Here is an 18,832-nt window from a genome sequence, read left to right as displayed (position 1 = left end):
TTCTCAGCAACAAAGAAGATGCAACAAACCAGAAAAGCACTTGTCATCAAGTCAAACATTATCTCAGACTACAAGGCATTAAATCAGTCATTCGGGGTCCACACGCTGGTTATCAATCAAAGCGTAACCTTCTTTAAGGAACACTCGCGTCCCCCTCTTCCGAGCCTCTTGAACCAACGGCCATAACTTTGCCCGATCTTCCCTGTCTTATTTGGAAAAGTCCTCCTTGAACTAGGGCTGTGCAAAAAATCGAATGCGATTTTCATGCGCATCTCATCAGTAAAGATGCTCCTGTGATTAGAAGTATATCTCCAGCATATGCATTCAGATCAGGGTTGCCAGGATTTCACAACAAATCCTGCCCAGTTGCTTCTTAAAACTAGTCCAAAACTAGCCCAATCGCGTTCCCAAGGAGGTTCCTCGATAAAAATTGCTTCCCGGGGTTAAAATATAAATTTTTTGGGAGGGTTGCCTTGGAAATATTCGCATTTTAGGGGCTAAATATCACGTTATTTGTATTGGGGTTGCTTCAAACCGCGGACATGAAAAACAATCACAGACTTGGCAAAACCTGATAAAACCTTTTGGAAGATGGCCTGGTGTCAAGAAGGGCAGCAAAGAAGCCACTTCTCTCCAAAAAAAAACATCAGTGACAGATTGATCTTCTGCAGAAAATATAGTGAATGGACTGCTGAGGATTGGGGCAAAGTCATATTCTCCGATGAAGCCCCTTTCCGATTGTTTGGGGCATCTGGAAAAAGGCTTGTCCGGAGAAGAAAAGGTGAGCGCTACCATCAGTCCTGTGTCATGCCAACAGTAAAGCATCCTGACACCATTCATATGTGGGGTTGCTTCTCATCCAAGGGAGTGGGCTCACTCACAATTCTGCCCAAAAACACAGCCATGAATAAAGAATGGTACCAAAACACCCTCCAACAGCAACTTCTTCCAACAATCCAACAACAGTTTGGTGAAGAACAATGCATTTTCCTGCACGATGGAGCACCGTGCCATCAGGCAAAAGTGATAACTAAGTGGCTTGGGGACCGGAATGTTGAAATTTTGGGTCCATGGCCTGGAAACTCCCCAGATCTTAATCCCATTGAGAACTTGTGGTCAATCCTCAAGAGGCGGGTGGACAAACAAAAACCCACTAATTCTGACAAACTCCAAGAAGTGATTATGAAAGAATGGGTGGCTATCAGTCAGGATTTGGCCCAGAAGTTGATTGAGAGCATGCCCAGTTGAATTGCAGAGGTCCTGAAAAAGATGGGCCAACACTGCAAATACTGACTCTTTGCATAAATGTCATGTAATTGTCGATAAAAGCCTTTGAAACGTATGAAGTGCTTGTAATTATATTTCATTACATCACAGAAACAACTGAAACAAAGATCTAAAAGCAGTTTAGCAGCAAACTTTTTGAAAACTAATATTTATGTAATTCTCAAAAATTTTTGGCCACGACTGTACATGTTCACATAACAACCTTCCATTCCACCGCAAGAGAAACTGACAGAACTGCCTGCTGGGACAAGTGAAGTGACACCACATCTGCAGAGAGAAAGAGAGAAACCACGACACAATCAGCTGACCTGATCAAATCCAGTTCTCCTGACACGTTCATAACTGTTTTCATTACTTCACCTGGGATTGTTGTTGCCATTGTTTTCCAGAGAGTTTCCGATGTGGATCTCTACTCCAGTCGTTTGTTTCGGACAGCAGTCGCCTCTGTTGGTGACGGTCACGTTGGAAATGTAGTAAGAATCCAGCAGGTCCAGCCTCCAACACGGGTTGTGATCGTATTCTGAGATGGAGCAGCTTGAGGCTTCACCTGGAGCATATCTGATGCCGCCGATGGCAGCTCCCCAGGTGTAATATGTGGACGACTGTACAGCTTTTCCTTTTAATGCCAAATTCTCTGAAAACATTTAAAGAGACAGAGGGTCAAGACTCAAATGTGTGAAGTTTAAGTACATTTCAATTGGGTCAAAATATTAAATTCCAGTCCAAAACACTAAATTCCATTTACTACTACATTAAAATCTGAAGTTAATATTTTTAATGCATCTGCGATTACTGCGTTGTATTTTATGAACCAACATTAACAAATATTAATAAATACTATAAGTTGTGTATTGGTTAATGTTAGTTCATGCATGTTAACTAATGGGAAATTAGTTACTACTTTTTACCTTTTAAGTTTTCTGAACTTCCCTGAATGGAAAAGACACCTGTTACAAAAACAAAATAATTCCATTGCATTCCAGGATGTGGATAAAGTTTATGTTGCATTTGATTTTTTAAAAATGTTTATAAAGAATATCTAAACAGCATCTATAATTGTACATCATTTGAGTGATGTGTGTCATTTATACTCACCCAAAAGTAAGAACAGATAAGAGAGTCCCTCCATCTTGTTTTTTAAAGATCATTAACCAGATACCTGTGATGGTCAGATATGACAAGAGCATCCATCCCTGCTTTTATCTGTGTTTCTCTTAGCAGTTCGAGTCTTGCTGAATATATTTCACACATCACAGGACCTCCAGAATTAATTATCTCAGCTCATCTCTCACATCAAGTCTGATTTACTAAACAAATCTGGCAAAGTGCAAATGAAGATGAGGACTTTAAGTATTTTTTTTCTAAATAAATGAAAAAAGAAATAAATATTACTGGTACTTAAGGTTCATTTTCATACAGTTTTCTTCATCTAAATAACTAATATACAAGATAAAGAAAACATCATCATGCTTGGAAAGTTTCACCTCTCTATGAGTTTTTTATTAGTTTTAGTTCAAAATAGATAAAAAAAAAAGATAATCTCCTAAAAGGAATCATCTGAAATAAGTTGAATCAACATAACTATATTGTGTTAGCCAATGTAAGGCAGCTTTCTTCTCGAACATCTTTTATAATTCAAGTAGTTTATTCTGAATGAAAAAAAAACGATTGTTGTCAAGTATCATAAAATCAATATGTGGGACATACAACAGTAAACATGAACAGAAAATTATGCAATATGGAGGGAAATTATTTTAGAAAAAGTATTTCCCACAAGGTAAAACATTTCAGGTTTTACATATATTGTAGGACATTTAGTGTGATGATTACAATACCCTGATAAATCATTAATTAACAGAAATTTTCAGCTGATTGCAACATTTCTTTAATTTTGTTGTGTATATATTTATTCTGTCTTGAATGTTTGTTTATCAGACACTAGATTATAAACAACATCTGGACAAATGTCAATGTAGACAATATGATCAACATTTGTTTACACTAACCAATTATTCTCCTTTCATATTTTGTTCATTTTAAACCCCTTTTAATTGCTTTCTCAGGTTGTTTCCAGGAGATTGTGTTTTAGTCTCTGGTGGAAAATTGTTCAATCACTGAAGATTCACTGAAAAAAAGAGGGATTTCTGAGGTAAACTCAAGATTTTCACTGATCTGACATCGTATAGAATAGGTAAATCTCAATAGAAATGCATTAAAATATGGACGGGCCAGTAGAAATTCTCATAACTACACAAATCACCAGGAACATAGAGTGAAAGTACAGCTGTACAACGTTGCTTTTGTTCTTCGTATAGTGATGAAATCTGGAAAATGCTTTTAATCTCTACATGTACTGTATGTTAATTATAGCAGCTCCAGATGAACCCACATACCTTTAGTTTATCTCACCTGATTTCCACTCCATCAGTCTGATCGCTGATCATTTCCATGTTGTTTTGTGTCTATTTGAATGATCTCAAGAAGGATGTAAATCTGGAGCTCCACAGAAGTCCATCATCTGCTCAAACCTCAAACAAAGACCTGTCACTTCATATAGATCTCAGACTCTACACTTTTTTGGGTGTTTTGCCTCAAACACAGACATAATCACCAATGTAAGCTCAAAGTTAGTACTATTAATCACGTCACGTCCTCTTCCTCTGAAGCCCCAGCTGAATTCCACGCCTCATCCTCCATCGTTGATATCTTCCTCTGTGACCTCAACCCCACCCTGGGTTTTCTGCTTTTTGGCGCTGTCTTGCGAGTAGCCATCCCACCGCTGCCACCAAATGTGATGAAGCGACCGCCACTGCTCTGTATTCATCTTCAGTTCTCTCTTCACAGCAGTTCAGTCAGTGTACTGTTTGAGTAAATGAATTACTCCGGGATATTGGTTTGTTTGAACTCAAAGGGAGTGTCAGCCACTTTAAAAAAGTTAACAGCTTAAGTCATTTGTGGATTAATGCGTATTGGAGACGCGAACCGTTTAAAACGATTCAGTTTGATTTGGTGAACTGAATGATTCGTTCACGAACCGGATATCCAGACTGCTTTGTTTTGAACTCTCTCACACAACAGACATGGAAGAGAAGACAATGCTGAATAAAGTCGTCGTTTTTGCTATTTTTGGACCAAAATGTATTTTTGATGCTTCAAAAAATTCTAACTGACCCTCTGAGGTCACATGGACTCAGGCCCGGCGCCACAAGGGGGCAAAAGGGGGCAATGCCCCCTCAGATATGACTTGTGCCCCCTCTGTTTCATTTTGGTATTCATGGTTAAAAATAAAATGTTCAACCTTTTGAGTTAAATAATAATTGAACCTTATCCCCATGGGATTTAGAATGTTCAGTGTTGTGACTCGTGACATTACTGCCAGATTCAAACGTCTTTCGCGTTGGTTGGCGCTGAGCCAGATACAGACGAGCTCGCTGTCATATATCACAACTATGCAGTGTTTTCAACCTCATAATGTTTATTTTAGATTTCAGACATTTAAATACACATAAGCACTGGTAAAACAGCCTACATTTGGAGTTTGTAAAATACACACTGATGTCTTTGGAAGCAAGTGCTAGTGTCGCGTCGGTTGGCGCTGAGCCAGAGACGGACGAGCTCAGCGCTGTCATATCACAACTATGCAGTGTTTTCAACCTCATAATGTTTATTTTAGATTTTACACATTTAAATAGGCTACACATAAGCACTGGTAAAACAATAGTCTGCATTTGGAGTCTGTGGAAGCAGCAATAACAATCTGTTCAAATATAATTAGCTGACGTGTGTTTTTCATATCAGACTAACACAGTGGAAGTAGGCTAACTATAAAGTTTACTCCATTGTTATAAAGGTTTTTCAATGACCAAACACACTCACTTAAACATGTTTGAGAATCGGAATATCAGATAGTTGATGACATGGTAAGTAAGTTTGTGAATATTTCGAATAAAAAAGGAAAAACGAAATGAAGGATAGCCTACATCTGTTAAACAGTGTTATTATTGTGGCTGCGGTGTTTCACGTGACAAATATGACGCGTTGCCATGGAAACATTAAGGGGGAACGTTCTAAAATAACTGTCGCCTTGAAAAATCTTACTCTCGGGAGTTAGAATATTTTAAACTTAAGTGTGAAAGGGTTAATTATTCATAATAAATGACGCTGGCTTATCTTTTGTCGACTGTGTGATTTCCTGAAAATACAGTTGTTACTAAGGAGATTCAGTGCCAAATCAAGGAGACTGCAGCTCTACTAAAAAGGTATAGGACATGATCTATCATCATTTCGCTGTTTAAAATTTGCTAGTCTCTGGTTAACTTACCTGCAGTTGCATATGGAGTGTTTTAGGGAGCGCTGTATTTAAAAATCTGTCGTTGCAAAGCGAGATCTCAGTGTGTATTAATCATTGATGGTGTAATAAAGTTAAGCCCCCTTAACAATTTCACATGCCCCCTCAGTCATTTCGTCCTGCAGCCGGGCCTGCATGGACTACTTTGATGATGTTTTTCCTAACTTTCTGGACATGGACAGTAGACCATACATACAGTTTCAGTGGAGGGACTGTGAGCTCTCGGACTTAATCTAAAATATCTTAAACTGTGTTCCAAAGATAAACGGAGGTCTCACAGGTTTGAAACAACATGAGGGTAAGTTATTAATTACATAATTTTGCTATCTGGGGGAATTAACCCTTAAAACCATGACATGTGAGGATGAGTGTCTGCAAATACAGTCAAGTCAAGTAGATGTCTGTTTGCTCTACTGCACTTACTGAAGCCTGACTGTGTCTCACTACATGATAAACTTCATCTGAGAGTCACTTCACCAGCATTTCACCATTTCATTTGAGAAAACGAACTATCATCATATCTTGACTACAAACCACCAAATAAAATATAAAGAAACTGACAGGAATATTATTGTAAATATTATACTACTATTACTAGTACAATACAATATACTTCTGAAACTAATGATTATAATACTTTATTGAAAACGTAAGTTTTAAGGATAATCATACAATATACACATTTTGAAAGGAACTGTTCAAATTTTATTTGATTACATTTAAAAATACTAATTAAATTGTTAAAATGTTGTGCATTCGTCTGATTACAATAAAATTTGTTAATAAACTGTACTAAATTAAATTAACACAAAATACCAAATAATTAAATCAGACAAGACAGAATATTTGAAAAATAAATAAAAAAATGTATAGAAATATATAAAGATGCCACTATTATTGTCAGCTCAGGTTCTTTCCTATGACTGAAGTCTGTTGCCTGAACAGCATGATGGAAGCTGAAGGCAGCAGGAGCTCAGAATGATCAGTCCTGCTCCTGAAGATCTGCTTTCCTGAAAGATCGACATCCAAACACATCTGAACCACTGTTGCCAACTTCTTTCAAAGGAAAGTAGCTAAAGCCTGCTCAAAAAGTTGCAGAATGTCGTCAGCATATTCATAATTGCATCATATTTTCATTCTACGTAGTGTTAGTCTTTTATATTAGTTTGTTTCTCTCATACTCTCAGTGCTCACATACTATGTTTTAATATTTTAATTTAAAATAAAATTTGTATTCAGACAATGAGATGATTTTGAAATAGTGACACAAATGCGGCTCATTAAGATGACATGTTAATAAGCTCTTCCTTCCAAGCTGTCAAACATTGTTTGAAAAGCTCTCGGGGGCTGAAAATAGAAAAGAAAGAGGGAAAAGGAGATGGCAAGTCAAGGGATGCGACAGCAGCTAAATAAGTGATTGGTGAAAGGCAACAGGTAGGATTTAAAATGTGATGTCTATGCTCTGAGAATATGTAAAACTGGAATATGAGCTGTCATTTATTCCGTCATCTCCCGGGTGCTGATAGCGCGCGTGCACAGATGAGACCTTAACAGCACACGTTGATAACTGTGTTTTAACTAAACTAATTTAAGCTTTGTCAATTTAAACATTTAAGAGGCAGAGGACGCGAGCTCGCGCGCGCAGTGTGAAGATTTGTGCATGCGCTCATCCGAAGCGCGCAAACCCGCGCTTCAGAACGCGCGCAAATATACGCTCTCTCTGAAGTATTTTATTTAAATGGACAAATTCAGACAAAAATTATGTCAAAATGGCCGTCTTGGTAAGTATCCTATAGCAGACATAGCCAGCTGAACGCAGGCCACTGTATCAGTGCATTCTCTTAAAGTGACAGTCTTTATATTAATCGAACAGCAACAACAAAGAAATCACTCACTGCTCTTGATTAAAAAGCTTTTGTAACAGATTGTTCAGTTTCTCCTAATGTTGACTCAAAAGGCTATAATGGTCGAATGGGTTGGTAGTGATGCCTCCTCTTCTCAGATGTGGAAATCTATGATATCTGAAGTTGTAACTCTAGAAAGATTGAGGTATTGTTGCAATGGTAAATCGCTCCTGTTTAAAAAAATGGGAGAATATTTTTAAGTGTCTAGATTAAACGGTCATAAACAAAAACTGGATAAATGTTAATTTTTTCCTGTGCTGTGTTTTTGTTTAAATATGTTTTTGTTTGTAATAATTAAAATGTTTAATAAAAAGAATCAAAAATATATATATATATATATATAAAAACTTTTGTAACTTTAATAAAGAACAATCTTTAATTTATAGTCAAATATGCGATGCTGTTTTACATTTGATTACTTTATTAAATTTCTGTACCTAAAAGCTAATACTAGACCTCTTTACTATATTGTATTTATTTTTGCTGTTGCTCATAGTTAGATTTTTTTTTTTAGCTATAGTTTCTCCGTAAACATAGCACATACCGAACTGTACCGAAATGTGACTCTTGAACCGTGAAACAAACCGAACTGTGAAAATTTGAACTGTGCCACCCCAATAATAATTATATATATATAAACATTTATTATTTAAAAGCCCATACATGATGATGTCCGGCGCAATTATTTATTTAGAAGTGGGGGGGGGGGGGGGGGGGGGCAAAATGTTTTGCTGCATACCCCTCTAACACTGGATAGTTGCGCCCCTGGGTGAGAAGCAACAGAATCGAATTTAACTGAAAGTGCTGCTCCTCTCAGTCAAACAATGAACAGATCCGATGCAAACTAGACAAAGGTTTATGCAAGAAGACACTAGATTTGTCACTAGGCGCTTTTTTTGGGGGAAAAAAATTGCTAAAGGGGTCTGAAAAGTTGCTGTAACGATTAGATTGATATATATATATATATATATAGATATTTTTTTTAATCAAAATGCTACAAATAACATATTTCTGCAGCATTATTATAATATACAGATCTCAATCAAAAGTTATTACAAATATTCGATGGTGGTTTAAAGTGAGTTTTGAGTAAGAGCATGGATTACATTGTATAAATTGTCTTATGTAGCGTGATGCTAGTGTGAATGGTCATGTGTTTTCCATGACGCCTCACCAGAGCCAATCATTGATTTAGGCACATCAAGCATGCTGCATGTTTACTGGCTCACTGATGTTGATGAGATGAACCCCTTAGGTATCGAAATTTGGTACAGAACAAAAAGAGGTGTTTTCAGTACTCAATAGTACTGAGGCAATTCGGTCGGTGCATCAAAAGTATCGAAAATGAAACCCAGCCATAATAAAAAGCAATGTTGTACTGTCTTTATTGGATCTGACAGGAATGGACCAGCACATGCTTTGCTAGAGATCACTTGATATGTACTGAATATGTTTACATGTCTAACCAAAGTCACAGAAGGCTCCAACTGTGAAGGACGTAGCTTGTCAAACAGACACACAGAAAGGTAGTTTACTATGCAAAACTGTTATCCAATCACAGCTGTGGGCGTTTACTTCCATGTCTTCAATAAGCACGCCCATAAAAACAGAGTGTTTCTTGAGCTGGTCTCAAAAACAAGGTCGAAAATAACCTATTCCTTGTTAATTTGGTTTCTTGTCTCAAAACCAGGGTAGAAAATAACCTATTGATTACTGATTTGGATGTTTTTGTATGTAAAGTGGACCTCAGACACCAGTAAAACCAGTTCATGACCCTTTAATGGTACAAACAAACAAGGCAGATTTGATTTCTCATGTCATTATCCCTTTAAGTGCTGAAAAGTGTTTAATAGGTTGGTGCTTTTTGCTTGTGAGAAAATGTGATTTATATTTTAATCCTCCCAAAGGCATGTATCTATTCTTAAAGAGTTAAACTACAATGCTAAAACATCCTATCATTTTTTCGCTCATATTTAGGTGTACATATCTTTCATCTAAATGAATCAATGAAAAATTAATATATTTAACTATTTTTTAGAAATTACTATAAATTGTTAGCCTAATGCAATAATCTAATGTAATAATTCAGATATCTGTAACTAAGAATGAATTGCATTAAATAACATTTCACTTCAAAGAAGAACAAACAGGAGATTGTTTCAGTACAGTCCTGTTCTTCTGGAAGACTTCCCCATTGGGTTGTGTCCTCCATGTCAGTATGACGTCCTGATCGCTCAGCGTCTGATTTAACTAAACACAGAAACAGTCTTCAGTTACTCAGTGGATAAATCCCACGCAGACAAGTTTGAGGCATTTCAGCTCAAAATGAGCATCTCTTACTTTACAAATCTTACGAAGAGATCAGAATTGGTCAAAACAATGTGTTTTGTCTTTACATAAAGACTGACTGAGGTGGGTTTTCGTTCACACTGATGGGGAAATCTGATCTGATTTATTAAATCTTATTTTTTAGACTGATGTCTAAACTGACCTGATGTTTCTGTTTGCTGTATGTTCAACAATTAATTTTAGTCAGATGAGTATTATAAAATCCACCTTGTTTAAGACAAGCTCCTTCAGTTCAGCTTCATCCACATTCTCAGCAGCTTTCACCTGCACTCGGATCACCTGCTTCTTGGCTGTCGGAGAAACATATCATATATGTTACTTACTTATTATATGTTTTACTAACTTACTATCTGAACATATAAATCAGGGATTCATAAGCTTTTTGTCAGCCAAACCCCTTTGACCACAAATCTTAAACATTTACTTATATCTGCCCCTGAGAATGAGGTATGTGATGGGGAAGTTGTGGCCTAGTGGTTAGAGAGTTTGACTCCTAACCCTAGGGTTGTGGGTTCGAGTCTCAGGCTGGCAATACCACGACTGAGGTGTCCTTGAGCAATGCACTGAACCCCCAACTGCTCATAAATGATGCCCAGTGCTCCGGGTGTGTGTTCACAGTTTGTTTGTTCACTGCTGTGTGTGTGCACTTCGGATGGGTTAAATGCAGAGCACGAATTCTGAGTATGGGTCACCATACTTGGCTGTATGTCACGTCACTGATTTTTGCTACATTTTTTAACATTTTTTGTTGAATTTTATAAGTTAAAAAAAATTATATATATATATATATATATATATATATATATATATATATATATATATATATATATATATTCAGTAAATAAGATGTTTAATTAAATTAAATGTAACCAATAAAATTGAATTCTGAAAATTTTTAATTAACTGTCATTGTTGCTGTTAATACTGTGTGTTAAAGGAGCTATGTGGAGGTTTTTACTTAAAAAAATCTTTAAGACAGAGTTTTCATTTGTACATGTATGAGCCAACCATGATGTAAAAAAAAGAATGACACCTCGACTGTCCACCACGGTTGCCTCTATCAGCCTGTAGGCTCAATTGTGTGTGGAGGAGTCGGGCCCAAATTGGCGTGAAAATTCACAAAATGTGACGTCATGCGCGTTCTCGTCTACTTGGGCTTACAACCGTACAGCACGCCAGCCATTATAGTAAGCAGCGGCAATAGTGTTTTCAAATGGACTCTGCGGATGGAAAGAAGCGACCAGCCTCCAGTGCAATTCAGACACCCACGGACACTCCTCGTAAGTAAAAAAGAAAAAAGAGCGTGCACACTAGGAACAAGCATGAGACTGGCTGCAGTTCCTATAACGGCCACTGGTGTCAGTAACGGTTAGAAATTTCAGAACCTTTAACTCCATATGAAGTGAAGTGAGGTGAAGTGACATTCAGTTATGGTGACCCATACTCAGAATTTGTGCTCTGCATTTAACCCATCTGAAGTGCACACACACAGAGCAGTGAACAAGGGGAGCAGTTGGGGGTTCGATGCCTTGCTCAAGGGCACCTAAGTCGTGGTATTGAAGGTGGAGAGAGAACTGTACATGCACTCCCCCCACCCACAATTCCTGCCGGCCCGGGACTCGAACTCACAACCTTTCGATTGGGAGTCCGACTCTCTAACCATTAGGCCACGACTTCCCCACATATGTAACTGTGTTTCATTGATGCCTGACATCCTGTTGGGAGGTGTAGTTTTTTTGCTGGTTTTCCTCTGTTCCTCCCTGTCCTCTCACAGAAAACCTAATTGATGTCACCTGTTCCTCGTCAGAGCTGTGGAGCGGAGCTTGTATTTAAACCGAGGGAACGGACACTTCACCAGAGAGAGTTTGGCTTGTCTGTTTTCCCAGTTGGTGGTTTAAGCAGTGGTGCTGCTTTAAGAAAGCCTGTTGTATTTGATTGCTATTGTGTGATCAGGGCCTGTAGTGCATCTTCAAGACAGCCTGTTGTACTGGCTGTAGTGATTAGAAATTTGTTTCTTTTTTTTCTTCTGCCTGCAGACTCAGTAAGGAGGTGGGGGCCACTTTTATTTTATCAACGTATGCTTTTCTCCTGGTTTTGTGGAACAGTGAGGAAGTCAGGGAAGAGACATGTTGTTGATTTTGATGTTTTCTTTGCTAGGTAAGTTAAATTACTTTGTTTCCGTTAGCATCCCCCTTTTGTTTGTTATTTTGGGCTTCACCTGCCTCCTGAAGCTACAAGCGTCTTATTCTTTTCTTTTTTGAATCATCCATATTGTTAAACCTCTAATTTCCCCTTACCCTTGAATGCTGTACAAAGACTTCACATTGTAAATAAAATCTTGAAGCGTTTCCATGAGTGTGAGTGCTGGGATTACAGATAATCAACTCTCTCTCACTAATTTGTTTGCATTTTCACCGACACAATTGTTAATTTTTCTTAAATAGCATATGTTACTCCCCTTGTCACCCCTAGACACAGAGGGGGACGTAACAATATATATATATATATATATATATATATATATATATATATATATATATATTACATTTACAAATACATTTGACATTTTTATACTATTTTCCAAACATACTTAAAATGAACATATTTCAAATAATATTTTTGTTAAGATTTACAATCTCATTGTGTATTCTACGCAGTGACGCAATTTTGCATCATGTAATTACATCATCACCCAATGATATCATAACGTCATTTAGCAACTTTTAGCAACAAATCAACCTGCCTTTATCAACTTTCCCTGAAAATTAGTTGGCAACACTGCTGCTCTCTAAAAAAACTCAACTGTACTTCCAATAAGATTTCAATAAGAATCTGTGTGATCCGGAGTTTCCCATGAGGGCTACAAAATTCCACACGTAGATTTCACTGCATGTTCAAGTTGATAATGTAAATTCGACCAACAGAAAGATGCTGGGCTTGAAAGTGAAATCTTTGTGAGCTGTGCTTCATACACCTCTACACTATTGACAATGGATGGACCTATTTTTTTCCTCGTGAAATTTCACAAATTACCTGTTCCATAAACCTCCACCTCACACAGCGAGAGAACCGCCTGGATGTTAGGAATGTACATGTTCACATAACGACCTTCCATTCCCCCGCAAGAGAAACTGACAGAACTGCCTGCTGGGAAAGATGAAGTGACACCACATCTACAGAGAGAAAGAGAGAAACCACGACACAATCAGCTGACCTGATCAAATCCAGTTCTCCTGACACGTTCATAACTGTTTTCATTGCTTCACCTGGGATTGTTGTTGCCGTTGTTCTCCAGAGAGTTTCCGATGCGGATCTCTACTCCAGTCGTTCGCTCCGGACAGCAGTCGGCTCTGTTGGTGACGGTCACTTTGTAAATTTTGTAAGAATCCAGCAGGTCCAGCCTCCACCACGGGCTGAGATCGTATCCTGAGATGGAGCAGCTTGAGGCTTCACCTGGAGCGTATCTGATGCCATCGATGGCGTTTGCAGCTCCCCAGGTGTAATATGTGGACGACTGTACAGCTTTTCCTTTTAATGCCAAATTCTCTGAAAACATTTAAAGAGACAGAAGGTCAAGACTCAAATGTGTTAAGTGTCAATACAGTCCATTTGGGTTAAAATATTAAATTCCAGTCCAAAACACTCAATTACATTTACTACTACATTTAACTCTGAAGTTAATATTTTTAATGGATCTGCACTTACATGACCTAACCACAAGCAGTTGTATTTTATTAACCAACATTATCAAATATTAATAAATACTATAAGTCGTGTATTGGTTAATGTTACTTAATGCATGTTAACTAATGGGACATTACCTTGCACGTTTTCTGAACTCCCCTGAATGCAAAAGACACCTGTTACAAAAACAAAATATTTCCATTGCTTTTTGGGATGTCCATCAAGTTTATGTTGCATTTGATTCTTCAACATTTTTTCATGAAGAATATCTAAACAGCATCTATAATTGTACATCATCTGACTGATGTGTGTCATTTATACTCACCCAAAAGTAAGAACAGATAAGAGAGTTCCTCCATCGTGTTTGTTAAAGACCATTAACCAGATACCTGTGATGGTCAGATATGACAAGAGCATCCATCCCTCCTTTTATCTGTGTTTCTCTTAGCAGCTCGAGTCTCCATTCTTGCTGAATATATTTCACACATCACAGGACCTCCAGAATTGCTTTTCTCAGAACACCTCTCAGGTCAAGTCTGATTTACTAAACAAATCTGGCAAAATGCAAATGAAGATGAGGACCTAAAGGATTTCACAGAATAGTGCACCAGGTTTCTTACACCTTCCAAGTAAAATTAAACTACTTCCAAGGGCATTTAAATTTTCCAGCACTTTACAACTGAGGTAAATTACCTTTTACATACATACTCTTACCTTAGTTAAAGCACACGCACAGATACAACACAGACACACCTTGTAAATCGTTTGGATTTTTAAAGGCACATTAGCAATTTACATTGTTCTAAACAAAAATCAGTATTGTAAGCTGTTCTTAAATGTATACCACAAAAACACTTTTATTCATTTTCACTTTTCTCTTTAATCGCGACAGTCTTAAGATTTAGTTTAACAGTGAAGGGAAAATTTAGTTTACCTTTATATGCTCGAAGCGCACACTCTGCCATGGAAAACAAAGCCAAGCAGACTTAACAGGGGGCTACTCAAATATTTAGTTCTCGGTTTACCATAATTTGTAATTTCGAGCCATCACTGACTGAAGCAGCAACCTCCGGCAAGAAGGTTTTTTTTCCTTTTTTTATGTTCTCTATAGGAGGATTAACCAGTAAGAAAGCTAATTATAATGAATCAGTGCACAGCATTTTCAAACACTTTATCTAAATCCAAGCATTTTTTTTTACCTTGAAAACTCTGCATTAAATTTCAAGCATTTTCAAGGATTTCAAGCACCCATGTGACCCTGGACGATGGCAAATGCGACAAGTATAAAGCCTTGACCACTTATCGGAGGCTCACAGTGGAGCCTGCGACAGCATAAATCTCGCTTATGCAATGACAGGTCTAGCACGATATGATACTGGACACTAGATAAGCCTCAACAAGCAAGTGGTTCTAGTACCCTAATAGCTTTAAGTAAAGACCTTTAGGAAGGAATTTAGTGGGGCAGAAACTCCTTACAGAAGAATAGAAGTAGCGAAGGGTGCTCTCTTATAACAGCTAAACAGATCAGTATGTCCCTTTAAAGCAGTACGACATATGGTCAATACTCAAATTCAGGCAAGAGCATTAGCCCTTGTCCAGATAACGGCTGCATCCAAAAACTTAGGCAGGTTACTTGTTGCCTCGCTGTCGTATCAGGCAATGACTTTGCAGGCACCATTGGTGATAACTAATTGGATATTTCATTACTGCAATATTAATTTCTCGCTAGAAATTACATAAAAAGTACATTTACACACAAAATGACCACCGACTGCAAATTTCAGACGTCATCTTTATTTTTTGGTTTAACTGTCACAGAATGGAATGCACAGGATTGTGGGAAATCAAAGGCAGCGAAGGATACATCTATGCTGTCTTCAAAAACCGGCCAGAATAAGGCATCTCAGAAGAGAGGAAGTAAAACTCACTTTTAATTCGGACGTGCCTTGATGCCTTCCTACCTTGAAATGCGTCCTCCGAAGGCAGCATTTTTCAGCTTTTGGATGCAGACAAAGTTTAGTGCAGATATGAGAAAAATTTATGATCTGTAAATTTAAGTATCAAGCACTTTATCGATACACCAGTTAGCTTTAGCAACAGCATATCACTGATTTAAACAGTGTGTTGGCAATAGTCAATAAGTTTAATGAAAGCATCCCCAATAGATGAGCCTGAAGCAGCAGCCTGTTCATATCGACAGCCTTGACAACAGATTAACAAGGCTCGTTGTTAATTTAACTGGTAGTGTTACAGGTGTGGTAATGACAATAAGCAATGTCTGAACCATGTTCACCAAATAGCACTAGACAATAAAATGAAAGAAACTTTGCTTAGCTTCGTGAAGACGTCTGGGGATGAGTTAAAGGTGAAATGGCCAGTTGTTCGTGGATGCGGGGAAGCAGATCTCGTGTAAAGTTGTTGGGTGGCCTGACTGAACTAACGTGTAAAGTTGTTCCGTGGCCTGACTGAACTAACACTGTGCTCGATTTCAAAATAAGATCTTCATCTAAAAGGGATCATCTAAAGTAAGCTGAATCAACATAATCATATTGTGTTGTCCAATGTGAGGCAGTTTTCTTCTTGAGCATCTTTTATAATAAGTAGTTTATTCTGAATTCTGAAAAAAAACGATTGTTGTACAGTATTATAAAATCAATATGTGGGACATCTAAATTAAAGGTACAATGTACAACAATAAACATGGACAGTAAATTATATAATGTTGAGGGAAATTATTTTTGAAAAAGTATTTCCTACAAGGTCAAAAATTTCAGGTTTTACAGTTCTCGTAGAAACATTTTTAAAAATAAATCCATAAAAAAGCGAATTTCTGGTAGCTTTGACTTGTCATTTAGTGTGACGATTACAATACTCTGATAAATCGTTAATGAACAGAATTTTCTGCTGATAACAACATTTAAATTCTGTGATGTATATATTTATTAGGTCTTGAATGTTTGTTTATCAGACACTAGATTATCAACAACATATGGACAAATGACAATGTAGACAATGTAATCAACATTTCTTTACACTAACCAATTATTCTCCTTTCGTGTTTTGTCCATTTTAAACCCCCTTTTAATTGCTTTCTCAGGTTGTGTCCAGGAGATCGTGTTTTGGTCTCTGGGGGAAAATTGTTCAATCATTGAAGATTCACTGAAAAAAAAGGGATTTCTGAGGTAAACTCAAGATTTTCACTGATCTGACATCGTATAGAATAGGTAAAACTCAATAGAAATGTATTACAATATGGACGGGCCAGTGGAAATTTTCATAACTATGCAAATCAGCAGGAACATAGTGTAAAAGTACAGCTGTACAAAGTTGCTTTTGTTCTTCGTCTAGTGATAAAATCTGGACAAATGCTTTTAATCACTACATGTACTGTATGTTAATTATTGCAGCTCCTACATACCTTTGCAACAAACCATTAGGCCGCAGCACCGTGACAGTACCCCCCACCTCATGAATGCCTTCTGGCGTCTCCGGAGGACTCACCATGATGCTGATTAAACTGATCGATGAGAGCGCGATCCAGAATATTGCAAGCCAGAATCCAGCATCTCTCCTCCAGACCATAACCCTCCCAGTCTACCAGATATTAGTGACCTCTACCCATGCGGAAAAAACAACGACATCAGATTCTTGAGAGGGGAATAAAGGTGGCTGGTAGCCTAAACAGCACTGGAAAGAAGACAAAACCGTAGATGAGACCAGGAGGGAGTTATACGCATACTCTACTATTGTCAACCTGGAACTCCAAGATGACGGTTCAGCAGACGCAACACAGTGCAGAACACTCTCCAAATCCTGGTGGGACTAGTCTCAGCCTCAAAAACCTGCGACAACGCGTCAGGTTTACCATTCTAATAGCCGGGGCGATAAGAAATGGTAAACCTGAAACGTCCAAAAAAAAAATGTCCAGCGAGCCTTTCTAGAATTTGTTCTCTTGGCGGTGTGAATGTATTCAAGATTCTTATGATCAGTTCAAATGATAAACGAAAACCCCGCTCCCTCCAATCAGTGATGCCACTCCTCCAGCTCCAGCTTTACAGTAAGTCCCTATTCCCGATGTCGTAGTTCTGCTCCGCTGGGGTAAAACGATGAGAAAAGAAGGCACAGGGATGTATTCTCTCATTCGAAGATGATCTTTGAGACAAAACTGCTGTTAAAATAGGGGCCTAAATAAATTCTTAACCTGTTAACCTGATCCCCTCCTTATGGGACTCACAGCTGAAAGTGCTCTACCTAATTTAAAATTTTAACAGTTTCCTAATTCAGTGTGTTACAAACATAATTTTGTCTTCAGTGTGTTACAAACAAATGGTGTCTTTGGAAAGAAGACCCTTTGGGCTTAACGTTTTATCAACCAGATTTGGTAAAGCTCAATAATATTAAAAGTTATAGACACTGAAGTGCCTTGAACTTTTTTTTACCAAACTTAAATATATATTTTTTATTTGATATAAAAATACATGAAATAAGTCCTGGAGCAATCTAGAAAATTAATGGGTTGAAAATAACATGTCTCATGAGTTTCTAATTCAAATCTGAAGAAGATATCATGGAAAATTAGGCTCCTGCAAATATTTTTATGAGACTATGTCTAGAACCCCCCCCCCCCAAATATAATTTTTTTTTTACTGTGGCGGGGGAGGCGTGGTTTAGCGAAGTCTGCAACGGGAGAGCGAGTGAAGAGACGAGCGGCGATAAGTGGTTCCGGTGAGAAACAAGTAACATCTGGATCTCGTTGCAGTGATTGGCGTGGGGAACCAATATTTAAGGAGCGCGACAGCTGGTGAAGGACGAGAGAGACGGGGACTCGTGAGCAAGTGAAGCCGGTGAGATGACAAAGACAGAAGGCATCAGTACCAAAGCAGAGGAGACTTCACTGAAGTGCGCGCACCTGCCGCGTTTGTTTGTTTATTTGTGAAAGTGTTGAATAAAGTCTCACGAGCCCCGTACGCCGACCCTGGTCTCCTTCCTGCCATTTTAGTCAGAACCTAATTCATTACACTGGTGCCGAAACCCGGGACAGGAAGGAGAGCGATCCGCCATGCAGACTCCGTCGGGATCATCATCATCGCCATTTGCGGACATCATCACATCGCTCGTGGGTCTTCATCAAGAACACCACCAGGCCCTGCTGGATCCGCGGGCCGACCAGGACCACCGGTTCCAGGCGGGTCCAGCAGGAGGACTGCGGGACCGGGAGGGTCGGATGGGGACGGCCTCCCCAGCGCCCCGCCCGCCCACA

General features: G+C 38.3%; 1 protein-coding gene across 1 annotated transcript; it reads right to left on the bottom strand.

The window, feature by feature from the left end:
- Nucleotides 1-1,643: 1,643 nt before the first annotated feature.
- Nucleotides 1,644-17,076, bottom strand: LOC132095691 (fucolectin-7-like). Its single transcript, XM_059500808.1, has 7 exons — nucleotides 16,991-17,076; nucleotides 16,503-16,520; nucleotides 13,155-13,436; nucleotides 12,922-13,061; nucleotides 10,096-10,178; nucleotides 9,706-9,789; nucleotides 1,644-1,919 (listed from the first exon to the last, which is right to left on the bottom strand). The coding sequence occupies exons 1-7, from the start codon at nucleotides 17,074-17,076 to the stop codon at nucleotides 1,644-1,646; spliced, it is 969 nt and encodes a 322-aa protein (XP_059356791.1).
- Nucleotides 17,077-18,832: the final 1,756 nt, after the last annotated feature.

Source organism: Carassius carassius, chromosome 2 (assembly GCF_963082965.1).
Source record: "Carassius carassius chromosome 2, fCarCar2.1, whole genome shotgun sequence".
Taxonomy (NCBI): domain Eukaryota; kingdom Metazoa; phylum Chordata; class Actinopteri; order Cypriniformes; family Cyprinidae; genus Carassius; species Carassius carassius.
The sequence above is the reverse complement of the archived record's forward strand: the minus strand, read 5'-3'. Positions and strand labels throughout refer to the sequence as shown.

What these genes read in the sequence shown, in the direction of transcription:
- LOC132095691 (XM_059500808.1), bottom strand. Translation starts at nt 17,076, where the DNA reads ATGGTGAGTCCTCCGGAGACGCCAGAAGGCATTCATGAGGTGGGGGGT. An exon ending in GGTGGAGGTTTATGGAACAG is followed by an intron (nt 10,179 to 12,921) that starts GTAATTTGTGAA and finishes TTTCTCCGACAG; the next exon opens with CCAAGAAGCAGGTGATCCGA. An exon ending in AGGAGCTTGTCTTAAACAAG is followed by an intron (nt 9,790 to 10,095) that starts GTGGATTTTATA and finishes TTCTGTGTTTAG; the next exon opens with TTAAATCAGACGCTGAGCGA.